Source organism: Rhopilema esculentum, chromosome 3, assembly GCF_057945365.1.
Source record: "Rhopilema esculentum isolate cy_ngs chromosome 3, ASM5794536v1, whole genome shotgun sequence".
Classification (NCBI taxonomy): domain Eukaryota; kingdom Metazoa; phylum Cnidaria; class Scyphozoa; order Rhizostomeae; family Rhizostomatidae; genus Rhopilema; species Rhopilema esculentum.
The window spans coordinates 7,638,949-7,658,566 of NC_142817.1; the positions used below are offsets into that span (position 1 = coordinate 7,638,949).

At 36.2% G+C, this 19,618-nt stretch overlaps 4 protein-coding genes across 7 annotated transcripts in view; 1 reads left to right on the top strand and 3 right to left on the bottom strand.

Moving 5' to 3' along the window:
• LOC135692843 (uncharacterized) overlaps positions 1–19,618 on the top strand; it is a 152,459-nt gene that overhangs the window by 117,877 nt on the left and 14,964 nt on the right. The gene's annotated exons all lie outside the window — the stretch shown is intronic.
• On the bottom strand, positions 2,256–5,476 carry LOC135692851 (uncharacterized). Its single transcript, XM_065211179.2, has 5 exons — positions 5,377–5,476; positions 4,745–4,803; positions 4,450–4,488; positions 3,491–3,851; positions 2,256–2,682 (listed from the first exon to the last, which is right to left on the bottom strand). Exons 2-5 carry the CDS (start codon positions 4,794–4,796, stop codon positions 2,448–2,450), a joined length of 687 nt encoding a protein of 228 aa, XP_065067251.2. The 5' UTR covers positions 4,797–4,803; positions 5,377–5,476; the 3' UTR covers positions 2,256–2,447.
• On the bottom strand, positions 8,484–13,141 carry LOC135692853 (uncharacterized). 2 transcript variants are annotated; one of them, XM_065211184.2, is made up of 5 exons: positions 11,423–13,141; positions 11,166–11,224; positions 10,798–10,848; positions 9,438–9,804; positions 8,484–8,758 (listed from the first exon to the last, which is right to left on the bottom strand). In XM_065211184.2, exons 2-5 carry the CDS (start codon positions 11,215–11,217, stop codon positions 8,647–8,649), a joined length of 582 nt encoding a protein of 193 aa, XP_065067256.2. In that variant the 5' UTR covers positions 11,218–11,224; positions 11,423–13,141; the 3' UTR covers positions 8,484–8,646. The 2 variants fall into 2 exon arrangements, with proteins under 2 accessions (XP_065067256.2, XP_065067255.2); XM_065211183.2 differs by having other exon boundaries at positions 9,438–9,807; positions 11,423–13,130.
• Positions 13,583–17,858, bottom strand: LOC135692856 (uncharacterized). 2 transcript variants are annotated; one of them, XM_065211189.2, is made up of 5 exons: positions 17,781–17,858; positions 17,611–17,669; positions 17,061–17,102; positions 15,727–16,048; positions 13,583–13,865 (listed from the first exon to the last, which is right to left on the bottom strand). In XM_065211189.2, the coding sequence occupies exons 2-5, from the start codon at positions 17,660–17,662 to the stop codon at positions 13,763–13,765; spliced, it is 519 nt and encodes a 172-aa protein (XP_065067261.2). In that variant the 5' UTR covers positions 17,663–17,669; positions 17,781–17,858; the 3' UTR covers positions 13,583–13,762. The 2 variants fall into 2 exon arrangements, with proteins under 2 accessions (XP_065067261.2, XP_065067262.2); XM_065211190.2 differs by having other exon boundaries at positions 15,727–16,045; positions 17,781–17,854.

A 19,618-nucleotide genomic window follows, 5' to 3' on the forward strand; every position in this document is an offset into this window, starting at 1 on the left:
ACAAAACATTTTGAGTCATACTAAAGATTTCGTTTGACACTCTTGATCAAAACACTACGCTCGGAAATATGTAAAGACAGTTCGAAATTGGCCAATCAGAAACGCGAGCCCATGACTGTTGTTGGTTGCCCAATCAGTGCCCGCTATCTGTTTACACAATAGAGGTTTTTTCATCTTATGTGGATAGACTCCAAATCTGCTGGATTGAGCCAGGATATGTGTAGATATTTTTATTCCATTTTCATTTGTTGTGTTGATATTTTTCTAAATCGATTTAATTGTCTATTTAGTTTACTTTTGAAAAAGTAGAAAACAGTTCATTGCCATTTCTAGATGTTTTGCTAAAAAATCTGGCACTGGATTTCTTACCAGTGTACAAGACTAGAAACTTCTCGCGCGCCCGCAATATACTGCCCGCGCAATCATATCTTCCATCATTACGCGTTAGCATATTGGCCGCGCAAATTCCCTATTTGTTAACATTTTGGATTATTACCACTACTTGTTTCTAAAGCCTGATTTACACGAGATGAATTTTATCGTGCGAAGCGAATTTTTCGCCGCGAATGCGCGGAAAATATGCGCAGAAGTAGAGATTAGAAAATTCACAGTGAATTCGCAGCGAATAATTCGCTGTGAAAAAGTAGAAACCATTCCTACTTTTTAGCTGCGAAATTTTTCGCCTTGTAAAATAAACCAATCAGAGCAGCATTTGAAGACACCTGGTTTTAGGCGCGCAGTCGTGAATTTTCAAAATTAGCTTGTACGCGCAAGAAACAAAGTTTCCATTCTGGCAAGTGTATTTCGTCATTCTCAATTTTTGGTAAACACTCGATGGAAATTCTTTATATCGAAAACAAAGTAAAATCGACCTAAATTGGTTCTTCAAGTTTTCGAAAATTGTCTTTAGTTTTTAATTTATTACGAAAACTCTTTAGTTCGTAATATTATTATTTTATCTCAAAAGTTTTTGAATGCTTGATTATTAAAGATTTTCACAACATTTTCACTTGACAGGAACTTTCCTCTGTGAATTTCGTTTAATCTATGTATGGCGTTGAATTTTAGGGTGGTCCGTAGGGGAAGAAGATGGATTTTCGAAAGTCGTTTAAAGTAGATTCAATTGTGTTCCAACCCGTTCGCGATGTGAAACTTGTTTTATCTTAATTTTTAAACATTTCATCAAAATTAAAATCTTCCTTTAATTTCCTTTTCTTTCCTTTCTTAAACAAATTCTACAGAAAAACAGCTTTGACCAGATTAAACGATTTACGCACATAAAGAAGTGAAAAAGTTCTAATTAAAAAAATTGTTTGAGTTTAAAAGATCTAAAAAATGTTATTTTCAAAAAGAGGTAGCTCTTTTTCACCCTTGAGTCATGTGGCTTGAGTCTCTACAGTCATGCGCTTGCGTTTCTGATTGGCCTATTTTGATCCACATACTGGGTATATATGTTTCTTAGCGTAGTATCTGTATTTGAATGAAGCCTATTTTTAAGAAAACAACAGTAGGAATGACAGGAAAGAACGTTCTTCTTGCCAAGTCCTTGCTTCCTCTATGAAATAGCCATTTTTATAATGCATTCACTTAAGGATACAAAAAATGTGATTTTCTGAAGCTGTTCGATTTTAACCTTGGTGCAACCTCTACAGTAATCTGCTCCCATTTCTGATTGCCCTTTTTCGATCCACATTCTTGGTATATTTATTTTCCAGCTTAGAATTTTTATCACTTAACAGATGCTTGATAACAAGTGTCAGACAAAACGCTCTAATTATGTTTTTAAATGCTTAGATTTTTTCAAAGCCAGTTCCCAAAAAAAATTTATACCATCAAAAAATTGCGTCTCAAAATAATGAAACTAGTTTCGTGGCTAAATTTTCAAAAGAAGTTTGTTGTGTTTTTGTTTTATCCAACGAATCAACTGATTTATCTTTATAGGTAATTTTCACAGTTACTTTTGTAAGTTTGTAATTTAACAAGTCTAATTGCAAGAAATTTAGAAGGATACCAAGATGGATAGTTCTTGCTTAACTGGCCTACGATAGCAATGAAAACACTGCCTGAAACACATTAAACAAATTAATCCTGACATCCTGATTTAGCTATTTTCATGCTTTTTCCAAATAAAATCAATTATTTGAAATTATTTGAAAGTATTCAAAATAATTGAATTAACATTTTTACCTAATGTGGATAATAAGTCTTGTACAAACAGAAGTTGAAAACGAGTCGCAAACACAAAAAAAAGGGGAATTGTTTAGTTCGTTTCTGATACTTCAGCCTCATCATTAAAATAACTTCAGCAATACCTTCATAATTCATAAACTCAGCAAGGTACAAAAATGCCATCTACTCGTTTGCATTGCAAGACTCATAATTAGCAGCTACAGAAGCAGATAGTGTTGTTGTTAGAATCCTGACTTTGAGATATCTGCCATGTCCCTTCAGCCTTGTTTTGTCTTGCTAGTTCCCTTCTTTCCTTTTGTCGTATTTCCTTTCGTCGTCTTTCCTTTTGTCGTATTCCCTTTTGTCGACTTTCCTTTTGTAATCTTTCCTTTTGTCGTCTTTCCTTTTGGCAGTCTAAGTCTCTTGATTTGCTTGATAAGGAAACCTAAATGTCCAAAAACAGCCATCTGCTTGCGGTGTAGGTAGTGTAAATAACGAAGAGCATTCATCAACCTTCAAAAGAAATCCACTCCATAGTAAGACTTAACCATTACACTGCAGAGCTTTAATCAACATTAATAGAATTCACTTCATAGTAATGGTCACATAATCGTTTCTTTCGAATTCAAACGGATATTTTCAGGCTACATAAAAAGAGTCAAAACCCCATCTACTTTATAATTCATAATTCCAGAGCGTTTATTGTTTGGAGTAAAGACGGAGACTTTTTATAAGTGAGCCAAGCCTGGTAAATTGTCCGAGTTTCTGGTCAGGGCAGTCTTTTCGCTGTTTGGGCTATACAAAAAAGGATTACGATCATGCCGAATTGGTTACGATTATGTGGAACGCCGCCAGCCGTTATAGGCGTCAAAAAGGATTTATGAAGAATGTTACTGTTTTTGACAAAGTAGGATGCAAAGTTTCTTCTAGTTTTGCCATTATCATTTATCTAAAGATTTTTTTATTTCTTAATTTTTAGCTGGTATCTACAAAATAGCTATACAGTGATAGTTAAAACCAAATATGGAATTTTGGAACGCACCACTTTGGGTACTGGTATTCTCCAAGGTAAGGCGACATGTTTGAATGACGGCCTAATCCATCTAGATAGAAAAATCATGCAGAAATATCAAATGTTTTCTCTCAAGATAAAGAGAATTCGGTCAGCACAATTTTGAAGCTTTTACAAGAAAAAATCTAAAACAATTCGTGATTTTCTCGCTAATGCACATGCTTAATTTTTTGGCATTGCAATAATTGATTCCAAATGAGAAAATTTCATCTTTAATCAATCAGCTTAAAACGAAATGCAAATACTAACCTGACAATAGGCCTCTTATATGTGCAGTAACAGCTAAGAGTTTCACGGTGGAAAAATGATCTAACAATTTTTCTCAATGCATTCCCCTTACTCTTCAATTTGATACCAGCCATTGAGTCATCAACCTTTTCAGCCATCTCTTTGATATGGTCATCAACATCCTTCTCAGTAATTTCTGGCTCGTCCCCTTTTGGCCTACGTAGTTTCTTGCAAACACAGTATTTTCCTTTTGAGAAGTAAGGTTTTCGCATGCCCCTGGGTCTTTTTTTCTTCACGGACTTTTCAGTGTCGCGCATAAGGTCGTTTATAGCGGATAGACCTTCATCACTGTTATCGTCAGCATCTATCGCTTCAACAGGAGCTGAAAAACAATGAAAGTATTTGGAGTGACGATCAATTCATCAGTCAAAAACCAGATGATGAGTGAACTATTCAGGGTACAGATAATTGTTTGGGAGCTCAGATAAAAAATTCTTTACATAATCCGTCAAGGTAGCAAAATCTCGGAAATTTTATTCTTTTGGGGCTTTGGCCACGTGCAAAATTTGACTCCAAGAAGGGGTTGCCTCACTCATTAAAAAACTTTCTTCTCAACAAAATAATTTATTTGAAATTAGTGTCAATACGTAATGTTGAATGTATTCCATAGCCTAACAAGTATTTCAAAACATCTGGTAAGTTGGTATCCTTCGCAAAAATTGATGTTCTTTTTAGTTCAATTTAAGAATAAATTCATTGCAAGTCCCCTACTATGAACAAAAAGCGTTTACTTTCCGTTTACTATATATTTAGAAAAACTCTCAGTACAGATTCCCATTCTGAAAAATGCAGGAAAGTAAACTCTGTCAAAAGGAGTCTTAGCTACGGAGCCGAGCCTCTGGTTTAAGCAATTTGCAACAACGATTATAGTTTAGTGGTTGTTATATCTATAAAATCAATGTTTATATAAAGTAGCTTACCCTCAGTCTCAAATGGATCATTGCTCTCGAAAGGAATAGCTAGAAAGAAAACATCGTGTCAAAATGTTAAGGATGTTTTTAATGTCTTTTAGATAACCAAATACCGATTGAATAGGACCCCAAATAAATTCATTTCTTGCTGAAAGGGGGGAGGGGGTATTGCGGTATCTGTGCCCCTCCAAATTTCAAATGCCCTTTAAATTCCTGATAATATGTTTAGTCAAACTTATACTTCCTACTGTCAGAAAATTATATTCTACAGGACAGTGGAGAACGATACGTGGTTTTGACTCACCATAAACTGTCACTGCTAAAAGAAGGAAAGCAGCCAGGAATTTCAAATCCATTCTGAAACTAAAAGAGAGAAATATTTTATGCACATAATTGTAATGCAAATTTACGGGGTACGAATGCATTAGACAAGAAAATTATCATTCACGATGTTCTGGCACACACATGGAATTAAAATGCGAATCTGTTTCTGGAAGACTATTCGAACTAATTGGAAACGACGGCGCAAAGGCCTATGATGGGTTACTATCGTGAAAAGGATTCCAAAACTATTGTAATTAGGACATCCAACTCTATGAATAACTGTAGACTGCAAGTATCTTCCTAGCCACCGAAATGTAATTGAGAATTGAAAACCAAGTTACATAAGCTTATATTTGTTGAAGTTATTTTGTAAAATCGTAACTCCTTAGATCCATTGGCCAACAATATGATGCTCAAAAGACATTTGCTGTTGCCATTAATATCTTAGGTATTACTAAAAGCCCTTAGCTGTAGAAAACAAAGGCTTTGCTAAAATAAACAAATTTATTCACGCTTACGTTAGCCTTCAGGTACAAGGATAAGGCTGGGGTAGACAAATTGACAAGAGCAAACATCTAGCAAAGCAAGTAAGCATGGAATAAAAGAGCTCACCCAAGATGACTCTAAATAACTGCACCAAAGCCAACTAAGACGTCAATGTGCCAAGAACGCTTCGAAATGACTTCAATGCACTCCTCAAATTTATATTCTTCAGAGTTTTGCAATAAGGCGTAATAACAAAGAAATTCATGATTTGTTTCATTCTCTATCAACAAATAAAGATTTTTGTACAATCAAACGTGAAGATGCTACACGAAAGCCTCGGGAGATATCAATTTCTTTCTGTGCCAAGTAACATGAGCGTTTTGAAATAAAATTCATTTCGAGTTGAAGATCAATGGGATTTTGGGTGTATAATGGCTTTACAGAACGCACGAGAAGTTTAACTTTAAACAAAGGATTTTTTACAAGGGTGTAAAAGCGAAAACATCCAATAACAAAGACAAGGCTGTTTTTTTACTTGCTAGGTGCCAAGTATCTTTGACAAGGAGGGTAAAAGTTTGCAAAACAACTTTTTGAAAACAGCTTATTTTTAACACAAGTTTTATGCCTTGTCATTCCCCGGATGCCATACCTTCGAAAGACTCGCCAGACAAAATCCACGCTCCAATTTTTCATTCTATTTCATGTCGTACGGCAAGGCTGTGGTACCCAGGGTAGCTACATCATGTTTGTACTAAACAACAACCGGAGTTTCAAGTCAACAAAAAGGACAAATTTTAATGGTTTACTGGCCTCTCTAAAACAGGACCAACACTGTTGTCGTGTGATAACAAACAAGGCAATAAACCATCTTATGAACACCAGCATGTGCTAAAATATTATTTGTTCATTGTTGCCAACGATATTGAATTATATGAAAAATCTAAAAATGGACTCTAAAAAAAGTTCTTTTCTTCTTATAATGACAACAATGCCTTTGACCTCAGAAAGATGCGGCTGTTAAGAATTTGTAAAAAACCAAAATTGAATAAAATCCTTTTGAATTGAATGAATTTTAAATCTATTTATCTGGGAACTTTCCAGGAAAGTTCAGAAAAACAAACGAAGAGAACGTGCAGGGAAGCATGCACCGGAAAACAAAGCCTGTCTTCTTTTTCGACCGAGATTATCGTCAAATCGAGGCTCACTTGGCGGGAAAACGACTGCAGAAACGAAATAACAAATACAGTGAATCTGTTGTAGTGAAGACTGTGCAATTTCAATTTACTCCCTCTTTCAAAAAGTAAGTGAACATTATCCGTTAATTTATTTCTATAAAGCTTTACTAGTGAAGGGTAGGAAATACATTTTTTAAACGAAGAAGTTGTTTCAAGGAGGAAAAGATAAACCAGGGTGTCTTGAAATCACTAACTTTGAAATAGCGGGTGATGTTAGACGGGTAAAATATGATAATGTATGAATAAATTCGATGCAACCTTGCAAGATACACAACTAGGTTACATTAACATAATTAATAACACAATGCACCATTTAGAATTAGCTAATTTTAATCAAGCAGTTGCAACCCAGTATGGATTCCATGGCAGCTACACTCCCGATAAATTTTGTAAAATTACGAGTACACTCTTGCACACCCGAAAGATGGGGTGGTGTTGGGTGTGGCTCAAATTCAAGAGCTTTTTCAAATATGACAAAATGAATTTCTAAATTTGTTCGCAGCTGAGATTGGAAAAAAGTGTGTCATGTTAAATCAAATGATCTTTTTGAGATCATGGCTGTCAAGAAGTTTTAGTGGCCATGGGAGGCACTGGGGCAAAACAAAAACAGCAAAGTGAGCAAAAAAATTTTGTTACCAGGTTTTGTTGTCAATATTTTTGCAGTTATTTTTTTGCAATTGTATAAATTGTATAATTGTGCAATCTTAAAAAAGAATTTCTCTATGAGGCTTCCTAGACCTCAAAGCCCTTAGGCAATTTGCCCCTGTCTCCCTTTCAGTGTCCCTGCTTGAGATAGTCCTTTAGGAGTAGGAAATGTCTTTGGCATTTTTAAACATTATTTCTAAAATTATTCCTTTACTTGCAGAACCTTGAGGATTGTGAATAACAGCCACTGATGGTAGGTAAGCATAGTTCAACTCTCAATCATTGAATTTCCCTGAGATGCAAAAGTGATGTAAACACAAATGTAGCTGAAAAATATGCACACACTTAAGAATAACTGGAAAATTTGGTTCACATCAAGACTATTGGCTATAACTCTTAACTTTGAACTTATTAATGCACTTAAGAATCCAGGGAGGTAAAACATCAGACCCCAAAAGGAAACGGTTGATCTTTCTCATGTTTATAAATGAATTTTGCATATAATTAACCCCTTTGTTGCTTCGAAGGACAGAATAATTCTTAAGTCTAATTGGACTTAAAGTTGGCTTATATCATATTTGCCTCTAGATTTGGATAAAAAAGTCTTAAGTACCTAAATCCTAGATTCAGTTTCAAACCTCAAACTACTACTGCTTTGCTAGCCATGACAGATTTTCAGCATAAGTGATTTTCTCTGGAAGTCAAAATCAGTTTTTTCTGTGGCACTGTGTATAAAGAACATGTCTATCAGAAACTGCTTTTAGTTATTTCTCAAAGTTTTTCTTGCCTTTTTATGCTAGATACATACTTATCAGCGAGGAATTATTTAAATTAGAAGAATGAAAGAGTTCTATTATAATCTCCTTTATCTTCACCCATAAATCATGAAAAGGACATTTTTGTTTTCCAGCTTTTTGCAAATATTTTCACATGGAAATCGTTGGACTATTTAAAGCAGTTTAGGGCTTTAGGGCATCTTAGTTTGATATCAAAGGGCCCCACACAAACAGGGGCCCCAGAATAATTTTTACATCAAATTGAAGCTTTTATAGCTCAGCCTCACCAAATTAAGTAGAAATTATCAAAATGTTTCCCATGGCTAAGCAGTTGCCTTAGTTAGGTGTTTACAGCTGATTGGTCTTAAGCTACATTGTTCTATTGTAAAATTATTTTCTGTTATGTTGCATGATATGTATCACATTACCACCAAGTAACATAATTGTCAATTTTCAAGAATATTTGTGACACATCTTCCCTTTGTGGGGATTTTTACATTAACATTGCCTTTCTCCCTCAAAATATGCAGAAATAGTAGATAGAAGGTAAAAGAGTCTCTTAAAAAAAGTACAAACGTTGAGTCTCTACAAATAAGTTAATTTTTTAATGATAAATTATGGTGCATACAAAAGTATGAAGAGCTTCATTAACTTAATGTGTGTGCTACTTTGATATTTGAAGATTCCAAATAGAAAGTTCAGCTACAAGCAAGTGTCAGTTGAATGTCCGCCATATTAGCTCAGCCTCCCCTCTGTTTCTTGACTTGAGCAACCAAATATTTGACGTGTTGGATGAAGACTTTCTTCTGCTTAAGGTGGATGTAGTGAACAAGGTGCAGGTAGTTCAACAATCTTCAAGAAAAATTATTACTATTAGTTTCATCAAAGAGAAGCAACGTAAAAACAAAAATTTTCTGCTTTTTTCTTTTCAAAACATACGGTTTTATAAGCTACTGTCATCAAGACATTAATGTGCTGCTTTCTAGACAATGAAGTGCTGTCTGACTGGTTTAAAAGCTTATTTTGTGGTTTGAATGAACAAACATTTCTCTTGAAAACCTTGCATGTGTAATTGCAAAGAAAGTCTCTTTCATGGTTTAAATGCATGCAACTATTCAACATACAAAGAAGGTGTCAATTGTCACCCAAAGTCTACTTTGTAACCCAATACAATCAATATAAATACAATCATTCCCTGATCGTAAAAACAAAGTCTTGACCCCTCCTCAAGCAAACATCCTCTAGGACAGTTGAGCCAGGTGCGAGGATGGCTCAGTTGTTAGAGGCGCTGACTACAGACCAAAGGGTCTGTGGTTCGAGTCCCTGGCATGACCAAACTTTCACCCAGAGTGGGGAGAGTCGCCAGCTCTCTGTAATTCCAGGCGTAGGAATCATGAGGTGTGGTCACATCGAGAGAGAGGACCAGGACACTGCTCGATAAGCATAGCTTCTCAGTGTCCTAAAAACTACCTTCGGATGCCAGGTAGCAACAAATACAAAAAAAAATACAAAAGACAGGCGAAACACCAACCTGACAACAGCTCTGTTTCGTGTGCAGAAGCATCCAAGGGTTTCAGCTTTGAAAAATGGATACACGAGTTTTCTCAAGGCCAATTTCCAGTGTTTTTTGCTTGGTCTGAGTCGTTTCCTTGGCTTATTGATTGCATTGGCGACATCCTCTGCAACGTCATCAATATGGTCTTGTACATCCTTTTCAGCTATATCTTCTGTCTCGTCTTCTTTTGATTGTTTCTGCTTGCTGCAGACACAGTACTTTCCCTTGGAGAAGTATGGCACTTTCTTAGTTTTTCTTCTTAGTTTGCCACGTAAGTCTTCTTCATCAAACGCCAAGTCATCAGAGAGATCTTCATCGTCATCATCCATTTCATCATCAAGAGCTTCTAATTACAACAAAGAATTATTATCAATCAGACAAATATAGCATAGAATATAAAACAGCATAGAATATATCAGCAAACTCTTAATACTAAACGCAGTTTGATTCAACATCGAGTATTTGATGTTTGTGAAAAATAAATTTCGTATCATTCATGTGACCCGTGATTTACGGCTATGATTTCTGAAAGTTTGCAGAATAAAATAAGGAAAATGAATGCTTATTAATGTATGGAAAAGTCAAAACATAAATATTGTGCAGGGCCGTTGGGAGACAGCTCGGGCCCAGGGGTGATCGGAGAACAATGGAAACGCCTTTTTAGGTACAATTGTTAAAATGGTTTTTAAGGATTTTTACAAGAATTAGCCAAAACACTTTATATGTTACTTTATTACAGGCCCCATCGAAGCACGGGCTCCGGACCTTTTGCCCCTCCCAACCCCCCTTCTCGACGCCCCTGTGTATATGGCTTTGAAAAAAGCATAAATTTGAGAATACTAAAGCTTTTCGTCTGACACTCTTCAGAGTACAAAACGTCAGAAAATGGCTTTGAAAAAAGCAAACATTTAGTAAACTAAAGCTTTTCGTCTGACACTCTTCAAAGTTTAAAACGTCAGAACATAGATCGAAAACTCTACGCTAAGAAATATATATACCCAGTTGTGGATCGAAATAGGCCAATCAGAAACACGAGCACATGACTGTATAGGTTGACCAATCAGTGCCGCTTGCCTATTGAAAACGTCAGAACACATACCGAAAACTCTACGCTAGGAAATATATATACCCAGTTAATGGCGACATGTTTCGGATTATTGGCAAAGCCCGATCGCAATTCCATCTAGCAGTTTTAGAATCTATCTACATAATCATGAAAATCGCTAATGTGTAGACATTCGTTTTCACCTTAGGACTGTTATCGGATATATCCTTGTTTCTAAATTCATTCTCTGACGGAAGCAAAACAAATCAATCCAAATAACTTTTATCTTACCATCATTTTCAACAGGGTCTTCAATCTCTTCAATCTCCGCAGAAGGATCAGCTTGAAAGAACACCAAGATAACATGCATTAGTTTTCAAGGTGAGAAATAGGTAGTTTTTCAAATGTCATTCATTTAGGATTTATTTAATCTTCAAAAGCATTTCTGCACATTTGGGTTGGTTGTATATCAGTAATCGCATACGAATATTTGATTTGATTTTTTACTTTTTCCTATTGCTAAATCCAAAGTCACACTAGAGTGGAAATTCGAAGAGCCTTTGGGCTGTGGGTTGTTAACGGCTCCGTTTTAAAAATATGATGCAGGATAGTTTAGAGCTCCGTTTTAAAAATAAGAAAAAAGTTCAATTTTTACTCACCATAAGCTGCTACTGCCAAGAGAAGTAAAATACCAAGAAATTTAAGATCCATGTTGTATCTGTTGGACAAAAGTTGAAAAATTAGGCTTACGTCCGATTGAAGGTTCAAATATAGCAAGCGTCAAATATATTCATAACAAATATGCGATCGATAAAGAACGATGCTAGCTTTAGCTTGATATCATGGAATTGTTTAATTGAAGACTGGTTTTCTTCTGCTGCCTGTCTTAATGTTGTAAGAATGTATATATATTTACCCTGTTTCTGATGTCGTCGCTGAGCCAGTTGCAGACGAATGTCACTGAAATGGAAGCCGTCGCCTTTATTTATACTTTCTCCTACAGAATCTGCTGATTGGCCCTCTCATTGTCCCAAAGGTGTGGATATCTTTGTTCTGTTATTCTGCAAATCAATTTCTTTTTTTGTTATTCTACAAAAGGATATCCATTCGTGCAGAATATATACTACTGCATGGCAACAAATTTTGTTTGTTGATTTTTGCCTTTCAATTTTATTGCCACGTAACTAGTATTATTTTAGCACCTAACGTGTAATGAAATATTACGTAATTCAATTGGAGTGGTGATCAGTGAGTTTTGAACTGATTGATTTTCCCCTCGAGAGCACTATCTTTAACAAGCGCTATCAATCAAGCCCACCGAATAAAGCATCCGACATTTCGGCCTCGTTCGAAGTAGACTTATGGGACCGTTAGAGTATACACGTTAAAAAGTGTTTGTTGTAGGTGAAGTTTACGATCATTTGTTTTGCTTCGCTTAAGTAAAAAATGGCCTTGCCCTCACTGAAGCTGATTGTCTTCAAATGCTGGTTTCAAATTTGGTTGTATCTTGCAACACTTTATACCAAACACTTCTCGAAGTGTTCCAGTTCGTTGAGTAGAACCAGAGTCCGGAACCTTCCCCCGGTCAAAGTTTATCCCGTCAAAACCTTCCTTCAATTTTTCAAGCAGTCAACTGGGCCGGGCGTGGCTAGGGAGTGACTACGGCATAAGGGATGAGAGACGCAATAAATCGAGACAAAGTTATGTGTTTGGGTCGATGGTAATTATCGCATACGATAAAACTTTGTTAGAATGCCAATCATATTACAGCACTAGACTACAAATTGAACTTTCACCCACACAACATATTTTTCAGCTACAAATTGTGTTTACATCACTTTTGCATCTCAGGGAAATTCATTGATTGAGAGTTGAACTATGCTTACTTACCATCAGTGGCTGTTATTCACAAACCTTTGTAAAAAAGCTGCGGCACAACTGAACGTTCTTAAGTGACTCAAGTCATTTATTGGTTTCGCTGAAAAAGAAGTTTTGGCTCAAAGTTTTGTGTACTCGAATTTTAACTATTGTCCTTTAGTTTCGTATTTTTGGTCTTCAAAATCACTCTAGAAAATTGAAAGGATACAGGAAAGCGCGCTAAGATTTTTATACACTGATCATAAAAGTTCCTATGACGATCTTCTTACTAGGTCAAAAAAGTGTACAATGCAAGTTGCTCGTCAGAGAACCCTCTGTATCGAAATATTCAAGACAATCTACATTTTATGCATAGCATTTTTAGTTCAAGAACATTAAAACATCCTTTTCGGAATCCTGAAAACTTAAATAATTTTCGACCAAACCAAGTAACTTTCGGCTCCTAGAGCCTTAGAGCCATAGGACCTCAGATCTGGAACTGTCTGCCAAATGAACTAAAATCAGCTGACAATCTTAACAGCTTCAAACGTATGATAAAACGATGGGATTGTCCTAGCTGTTAATGCAACGTTTGCAAATATAATGATATCGATATCCTGTAAATTTTGTCCTTTCATATCCAAGTTGCTTCAAAATTTTAGCTTATGTACGTACGTATTTATTTCCTTAGTTATTTCCTTTTCATTTGTTATACAGTTGATTCGATTTACATTAGTTGTATGTGTATATATCCATATATATATATATATGTATCGCTAGAAGCAATATCGAATTAAAATAAGGTTACAAACAAACATCGTCCAACATGGGTGGCCAAACTGGCCTAACATTTACACCCAACATTGTTGAACTCAGACCGGCGCGAGTTCAAACCGGTCTGAAATTTCTCATGTGAAGGGCCTCTCAGTGCCGAAATTGACCGCAGCATTAAAAACTTGAGTACACTATTTCGACCCTTATTTCTCATAAGAAAAAGCGTAAACCAAACGACAAAGCAAAATACGAAAGTTCCGTATTTTTGACTTCACCCATGAATAGGTTAAATTATTATGCTGCATCAATGTGGTGGTCTAATTGACATAAAACATATTGACGCCAACGAGAAATGGTCTTTAGGTCAATCTTGATCCTTGTTTCTTGTAAAGAAATTGTTGTTAGTTTTTTAGTGAAAAGAAAAGACATTAGTAAAACACTGAAGCCACAAAAATGTCTGCTGTAATATAAAACGCTAAAGAAAAACGTGCTATCTATAAATCTGTTCAAGAAATACAAACAGCTTAGAGAAAAAAGTTCCTTTTAACGTCCTTTTAAGTGTAGAGTCAGTTAAGCTAAAAAATTAGAACCAAGCTCAGAACTGATTCTGTCTCTTTAACGTCTACTATTGCTTCTTCACGACCTCGACCAAGGAACGCAGTTTACTCAAGAATTCGACCTTTGCTTTATTTTCAGCGACTTTAGCCAAATGTACGAACTCCAACAGCCTAAATAGTAAGAGAAAAGGAAGGATTTTACTCAGTTAACATGTTACTCGGTTAACATATAACTCGGTTAACATATTACTCAGTCAATATTAAGTGATTGGATAAAGATATACCTCGTAGCAACAGTCTTCAAAGGAACCACTATTGTTGTTAATTGAAATTTTGTCTTCATTGACATCTTCGTTGGTAAATTTTACTGCTGACCACCCTTCATCAAGAGCTGCAGAAAAGGGGGCTCAGGGGGCTGCGCCCTCTCCCTTTTATTGGGTAATTTTAAAATATATTTGCTAATTTCTGCCAGGATCAAATCTTTGATTAACCAATATTACTTTTTAACATTTGCAATAACGTGTGACTTGAATAGCCTTCTTGATAACTAAATTATATATTTTTAAGATTTTTCTACTCAAGTAACAGGTAGACATTGGAAGATGATTTTACCCTTCAAAATGAAAAAGTAGAGAAATTGATTTTGAGTTGCCATGCAAACAAAAACAATTGAAAACAATCGAATTTGTATGCAAAATAGAGAAAGATCTATCGCATGGCCCTCCTCTAGATTTTTTGGCTCTACACTACTAGGTATGCGAAAGTATGAAAGTATGCGGAGGTATGAAGGTATGTGGAGGTATGAAGGTATGCGGAGGTATGAAAGTATGCGAAGGTTTGAAGGTATGCGGAGGTATGAAGGTATGCGGAGGTATGAAGGTATGCGGAGGTATGAAGGTATGCGGAGGTATGAAGGTATGCGGACAAAAATTGTATGCGGAGCCTGGCTGGGAATCATTAAGTTCCCGTAGGAGCAGACGACTTACTTTGTTTTATAAGATTGGGAATAATTTCACCCCCAGTTATATGATGGATCCAATCCCTCACCTTTATTAGTGCCATTATTATCTTCGTAGTCAGAGCATCGTAGGGCAAATAATGGCAAGAAGAGAAAAATTAAAATCTAGTTTTTATCCTCACTGTTTATCTGAATAGAACAATATTGAACCAGAGCTTAGACTTGAACCATCTGTCGCTATTTTCAAGGAACAATTTTTGTCAATTATCCGCCCCCCTGCAAAATCTGTCTTCGGAATTCACAATTTCGAAGAATCTCGGACACTACAAATTCGAAAAACTCGGACACTACAATTTCGAAGAATCTCATACGCTACAAATTCGAAAAAAACTCGGACACTTCAATTTCGAAAAAACTCGGACACTACAATTTCGGAAAAAACTCGGACACTACAAATTCAAAATAACTCGCACAGTTCAATTTCGAAAAACACGGACACTTCAATTTCGAAAAAACTCGGACACTACAAATTCGAAAAAACTCGCACAGTTCAATTTCGAAAAAACTCGAACACTAAAAATTCGAAATTTCTCGGACACTACAAATTCGAAGAACTCAGACACCATGATTTGAAACTCAAGGCTGTTGGAGGAGAACTGAAGCACCACTTTAAGAACTTATCATGATTTCAACCACATGTCAATTATTCTAGACCCTAATGATATAAATCTCAACGTATGGTTTCTTTTTCAACCACCTTTTGTCCACTACGGCTTGCCATAAGGGACACTTAAATATCTTCGATTACTTACTACAAAAAATGGTCTTGAAGTAAAATGTTTTTGTTCTGGGGAATAAATCAGATCAATAGTAGAAACTATAAAACGGCTAGGGCTACCTGAACAAAATATCTAAATATCTAATTATCGGGTTATCTAAATATTAAGATTTCTTGACCTAGGCGGTACCCAAGAAAAGGCCGCCCAGACCTAGCTCAGTTTCCCTACTGGACGTTAATATTTCATATATTAATATGTTATATTATTAAAATATATTAATATTTCTTCAACTGACCTCACAACAGGCTCGTTGGCAGTGCAATGACATTTTAGGCTCACGGCCTTGAAGTATGGTTGAACGAATTTGATCAAAACTTCAGGATTCTCTTTAGCCCTTGCATATTGCGCTTCATCAGCAAATGAGTTAATACGTTCACGAACTTGATCTCTGCTTTCTTCTGGTTCGTCTCCCAGTACAAGCGGCACCTTGCAAGTGCAGTATCTATTTCTGACTGAAAAGAACTGGTCCATATCCGCTTTATTCACTGCGTCTTTTGCAAATTTCGAAATATTTTCTTGATCAACCTCATCCTCCTTGTCGAAGTCTTCAAAAGCTGCTTGAAATAAAGCATTGTGGTGATTACAGAAATCGTCTCTCATTTAATTGTTGCATCTAAAGTGTTGTCTTTCATCTATTTGGCCGGAACCTCCGACGCGGACATGCTGAGGGTACCCTCCCCCCTCCCCCCTCCCCTTAGCTTGATTTGCGTTCCCCAGCCACCGCTCATCACTGTACACGCATAAAACTGTTTAAAAGGATAAATTCTATCAGAATATTGTGGCTCGTAATTGACAAAAATTATCAATTTCTAAAATTAAGGAGGGCTCAACAAGGTTGTTTTACTATGTTTCATTTATAAGAATAACTGTTAGTACACTCTAACTAACCGGGACATGTATATCTAGGGTCCCAATGAATCGTCACGTCAGGGACTCGAAGCACGGACCCAGGGACACCGGAACGACCAAAGGGCAAGGCTTAAGTAGCAGGGCATTTGAAAAAATTTCCAGCTTCTGCTAATTATTTTGTAGCTGTCATTTCATTTCGTTGTTCTGCATACATCTTGAAAGTGTGGGCTGACTTCAGTTATAAGAAATTCTTGTACAAGTAAAAAGCAGAACAGCCAGGACATTATGTGAGTCTCGTTACTAATAACAAGGGCAATTTCATTTAAAGGGCACCTTGCCCCTTGCCCCTTCTATCAGAAAGCAAGAAGGGCGGTCTAGACCCCAAGTTTAAAAAGCATGCCCCCAGATTTCCCCAAAAACTTGTTTCTTAGTCACAGATTTATTCAGAGGGAAACCCCGCAAAAATCGTAGTTATACTTTATAATCGACAGATCTCATGAATTTACGATTCGCTAACGTTTTTTATACAGTGAGTTTATAAAAAAGATTTATTATAGTTTGTATAGAGGCGCAACTTGCGGTCGTGTAATAGTTTATGTAAGGACAAACACTGTCCCTCTGGAACAGCTTTTATGATAGAAGATGAAGATGACCCCCTATGCGGAATGAAACTGACCGGTACATGGTAGTAAAAAGGGCTGTAACTCGAATTTCCCTTACCTGCTTCAGGGTCTTCTTCCTTGTCCTTTTGAACATGGGCAGCTAAAAGGGAATTGTCAGTTTTAGGTGCAAATATAACTCTTTGAGTGGCGTATGGTAAAAGGGTCGACTAGAAGTCACCTTTCAGCGTCTCGCGAAAATCAATTAATGTCGACACGTTTAGAGAACGAAGAGGCAAAAGAAACACAGAACAACGAAAAAAGGTGCAATGTTGGATTCGAAGACACACAAAACAGCAGACACGAGCCTAAAAATTGGTCCAAAGTTAAAAACAAATAAAGAACAAGCTGAGGCTGAGCTACTGTGAAATGCAATTTTGAACAACGAGCAAAAAAGCTAGCAATCTCACTGCTTACACGCTATTAATTTAAGAACAATCCAACCAAAGATATTCGAAAAAAATTAAGAACAGTGAGCCTGAACTTGAATTTACTGATTATTATAAAAAAGTGTACACCCAACATTACAATAAATCTTTCCACGCAAGGATATTAAACACAGGCCATCAAATATGATGGTATTTTTATCAAAAGCTATAAAATTGACTTACTGTAAACTGCTGCGGCAAGCAGAAGAACAATTCCAACGAATTTGAGATCCATGTCGATTCTATAATAAAAATAGAGAACAGTATCAGAAACTTGAATCTAGAAATAAAATGTTACTCACACCAAATGTCATCTATAAATTCTGAAAGTTTTAATATAACAAGCAACTTGCCTTTCAGTGTTTCACGATGCTTAGAAAACCGTCGAGTAAAACAGTTGCACTTAAAGCCCTTATTTATACTTTTTAATAAACTGCATCTTATTGTCTTCAAGATTCACGTCATCTACTTTTTATCCAATAGGATTTGTCTTTAGGGCTCGTGTTTTTTTATTAAGAAAAATTGGATAACCTGATTTAAATTTGGGTTGTGAAGTTTTTCATGCGAACCGAAATCTTTCAAATTCGCACATTGCTGCGTTGGTATGAATATTTCTCTGGTTTATTTACCGCGCAACCTTTGAAACCGTCTTTGCTGCGGTTATAAATTACATTTCATTGACGTGGTACCTAAAACTTGTTGTATACTTTATACTTTGGACCGGGCTGTGCCGGATTCAGAGAGACAACACCATATTATATCAACATAAACTTTAATATTTATTCACAACCAAAAATCACTATTCCATCACCGCATGTTACAATCTCTCCGCTATACTGATTTTATTGCTGACGTGCTGCGTTCTAATTCGCTGCGCACGCCGCTGCACAGTACTATTATGACTCAACCGTATCTTCGTTGTTAGAAGACTTTCCGATGTTCTTATCTGCATGTAGTTCTAAAATAATCAGATGTTGAATTGAACGAGTTAATACACGTTTACCTCCTGTTTCCATTGGGATCTCAAGCCTTGTCACTCTTACATACCCGTCTTTTCCTGGTAACATTTTTGTAGAAATACTGTTAGGAATTGGAGAAGGATTACCAACAGAAATGGCCTATGCAGTCGACTTTATAAGTATGATAAAACATAAAGATGTGGGCGAGATAAGCAAAGTATTAAAGAAGTATAAACTATTGGTCAATAACGACAAAGCGGAATACACTACCATCAATAGAAAGAAATCAAAAAGGAAGAAGAATGGAAAAGTGCAAAGAAAGTGGGTTCACTATTAGGAGGTGAGGAAGATATCAATAGAAGAAAGCAGTTAGCCACAGCATCAATGAACAAAATCAATGCAATATATCTAAAGAAAGATAAAGTAAAGCTTGAGAAGAAAATCAGGATATAAAGAGCATTAGTAAAATCAGTACTGCTCTACAACTGTGGAACATGGGGAGTTTCATCAAAGGTACAACAGAGATTGGGTGCATATCACCGAAGGCAGTTACGTAGAATTCTAGGAATAAGATATCCAACACGCATATCAAATGAGAAATTGTATGAAGTGACGGGAGAAAAACCAATATCATACACCATAAGGAAACAGAGGTGGGAACTATTTAGTCATATCTTGAGAAGAGACAGAAATATATCAGCATTTAGAGCCATGGAATTGTGCTTCACAAACATAAAAGCCAAAAGATTCAGAGGAAAACCAAGAACAACCCTACCAAAGGTACTGAATGATGATCTGAATGCCTATTATAATAAAGACCCCATTACAGCTGAACATAACTACTGTCACCAGTTAAAGCTCAACACCAAAGAAAATCTGGAGGAATTGAGAACACTGGCCCAAGAAAGGAAGGGATGGAAGAAGTTAAGAAGAGAAATAATTTTGAAGAGCGGAGAAACAGCGACACCTAATGGTAAAGAAGCGGAACTCCAATAAACAAACAAAAAACTGTTAGGAATCTGTTTCGATTTAAAGACTTCCTTAAGTCCTACAATATATTCCTTTTTCCAACGCTGAGTGAATCTTGCTAACAACTTATGATGGTACCTTGATCTATTGGACAAGGCTTCGTATATGCTAAGGATTTCTGCAAGTCTATGGTTAAAAGCTTGTGCTAAATTTTGTCCATTTATAAGCTGTGACGGTGTCAAAGGATACGATATTCCCCTTAA

Bases quoted from the DNA above. Each gene is read 5' to 3' on its own strand.
- LOC135692851 (XM_065211179.2), bottom strand. From the start codon at position 4,796: ATGGATTTGAAATTCCTGGCTGCTTTCCTTCTTTTAGCAGTGACAGTT. The intron at 4,489-4,744 runs GTGAGTCAAAAC...TTTTCTTTCTAG, and splicing joins TTTAGCAGTGACAGTTTATG to CTATTCCTTTCGAGAGCAAT. The intron at 2,683-3,490 runs GTTAGTATTTGC...TTTCTTTTGAAG, and splicing joins TATAAGAGGCCTATTGTCAG to GTTGATGAATGCTCTTCGTT.
- LOC135692853 (XM_065211183.2), bottom strand. From the start codon at position 11,217: ATGGATCTTAAATTTCTTGGTATTTTACTTCTCTTGGCAGTAGCAGCT. The intron at 9,808-10,797 runs GTAAGATAAAAG...TGTTGTAATTAG, and splicing joins AGACCCTGTTGAAAATGATG to AAGCTCTTGATGATGAAATG. The intron at 8,759-9,437 runs GTTGGTGTTTCG...TTTTTCTTGAAG, and splicing joins CGAAACAGAGCTGTTGTCAG to ATTGTTGAACTACCTGCACC.
- LOC135692856 (XM_065211189.2), bottom strand. From the start codon at position 17,662: ATGGATCTCAAATTCGTTGGAATTGTTCTTCTGCTTGCCGCAGCAGTT. The intron at 17,103-17,610 runs GTAAGTCAATTT...ATTCCCTTTTAG, and splicing joins GCTTGCCGCAGCAGTTTACA to CTGCCCATGTTCAAAAGGAC. The intron at 16,049-17,060 runs GTAAGGGAAATT...CTTTATTTCAAG, and splicing joins GGAAGAAGACCCTGAAGCAG to CAGCTTTTGAAGACTTCGAC.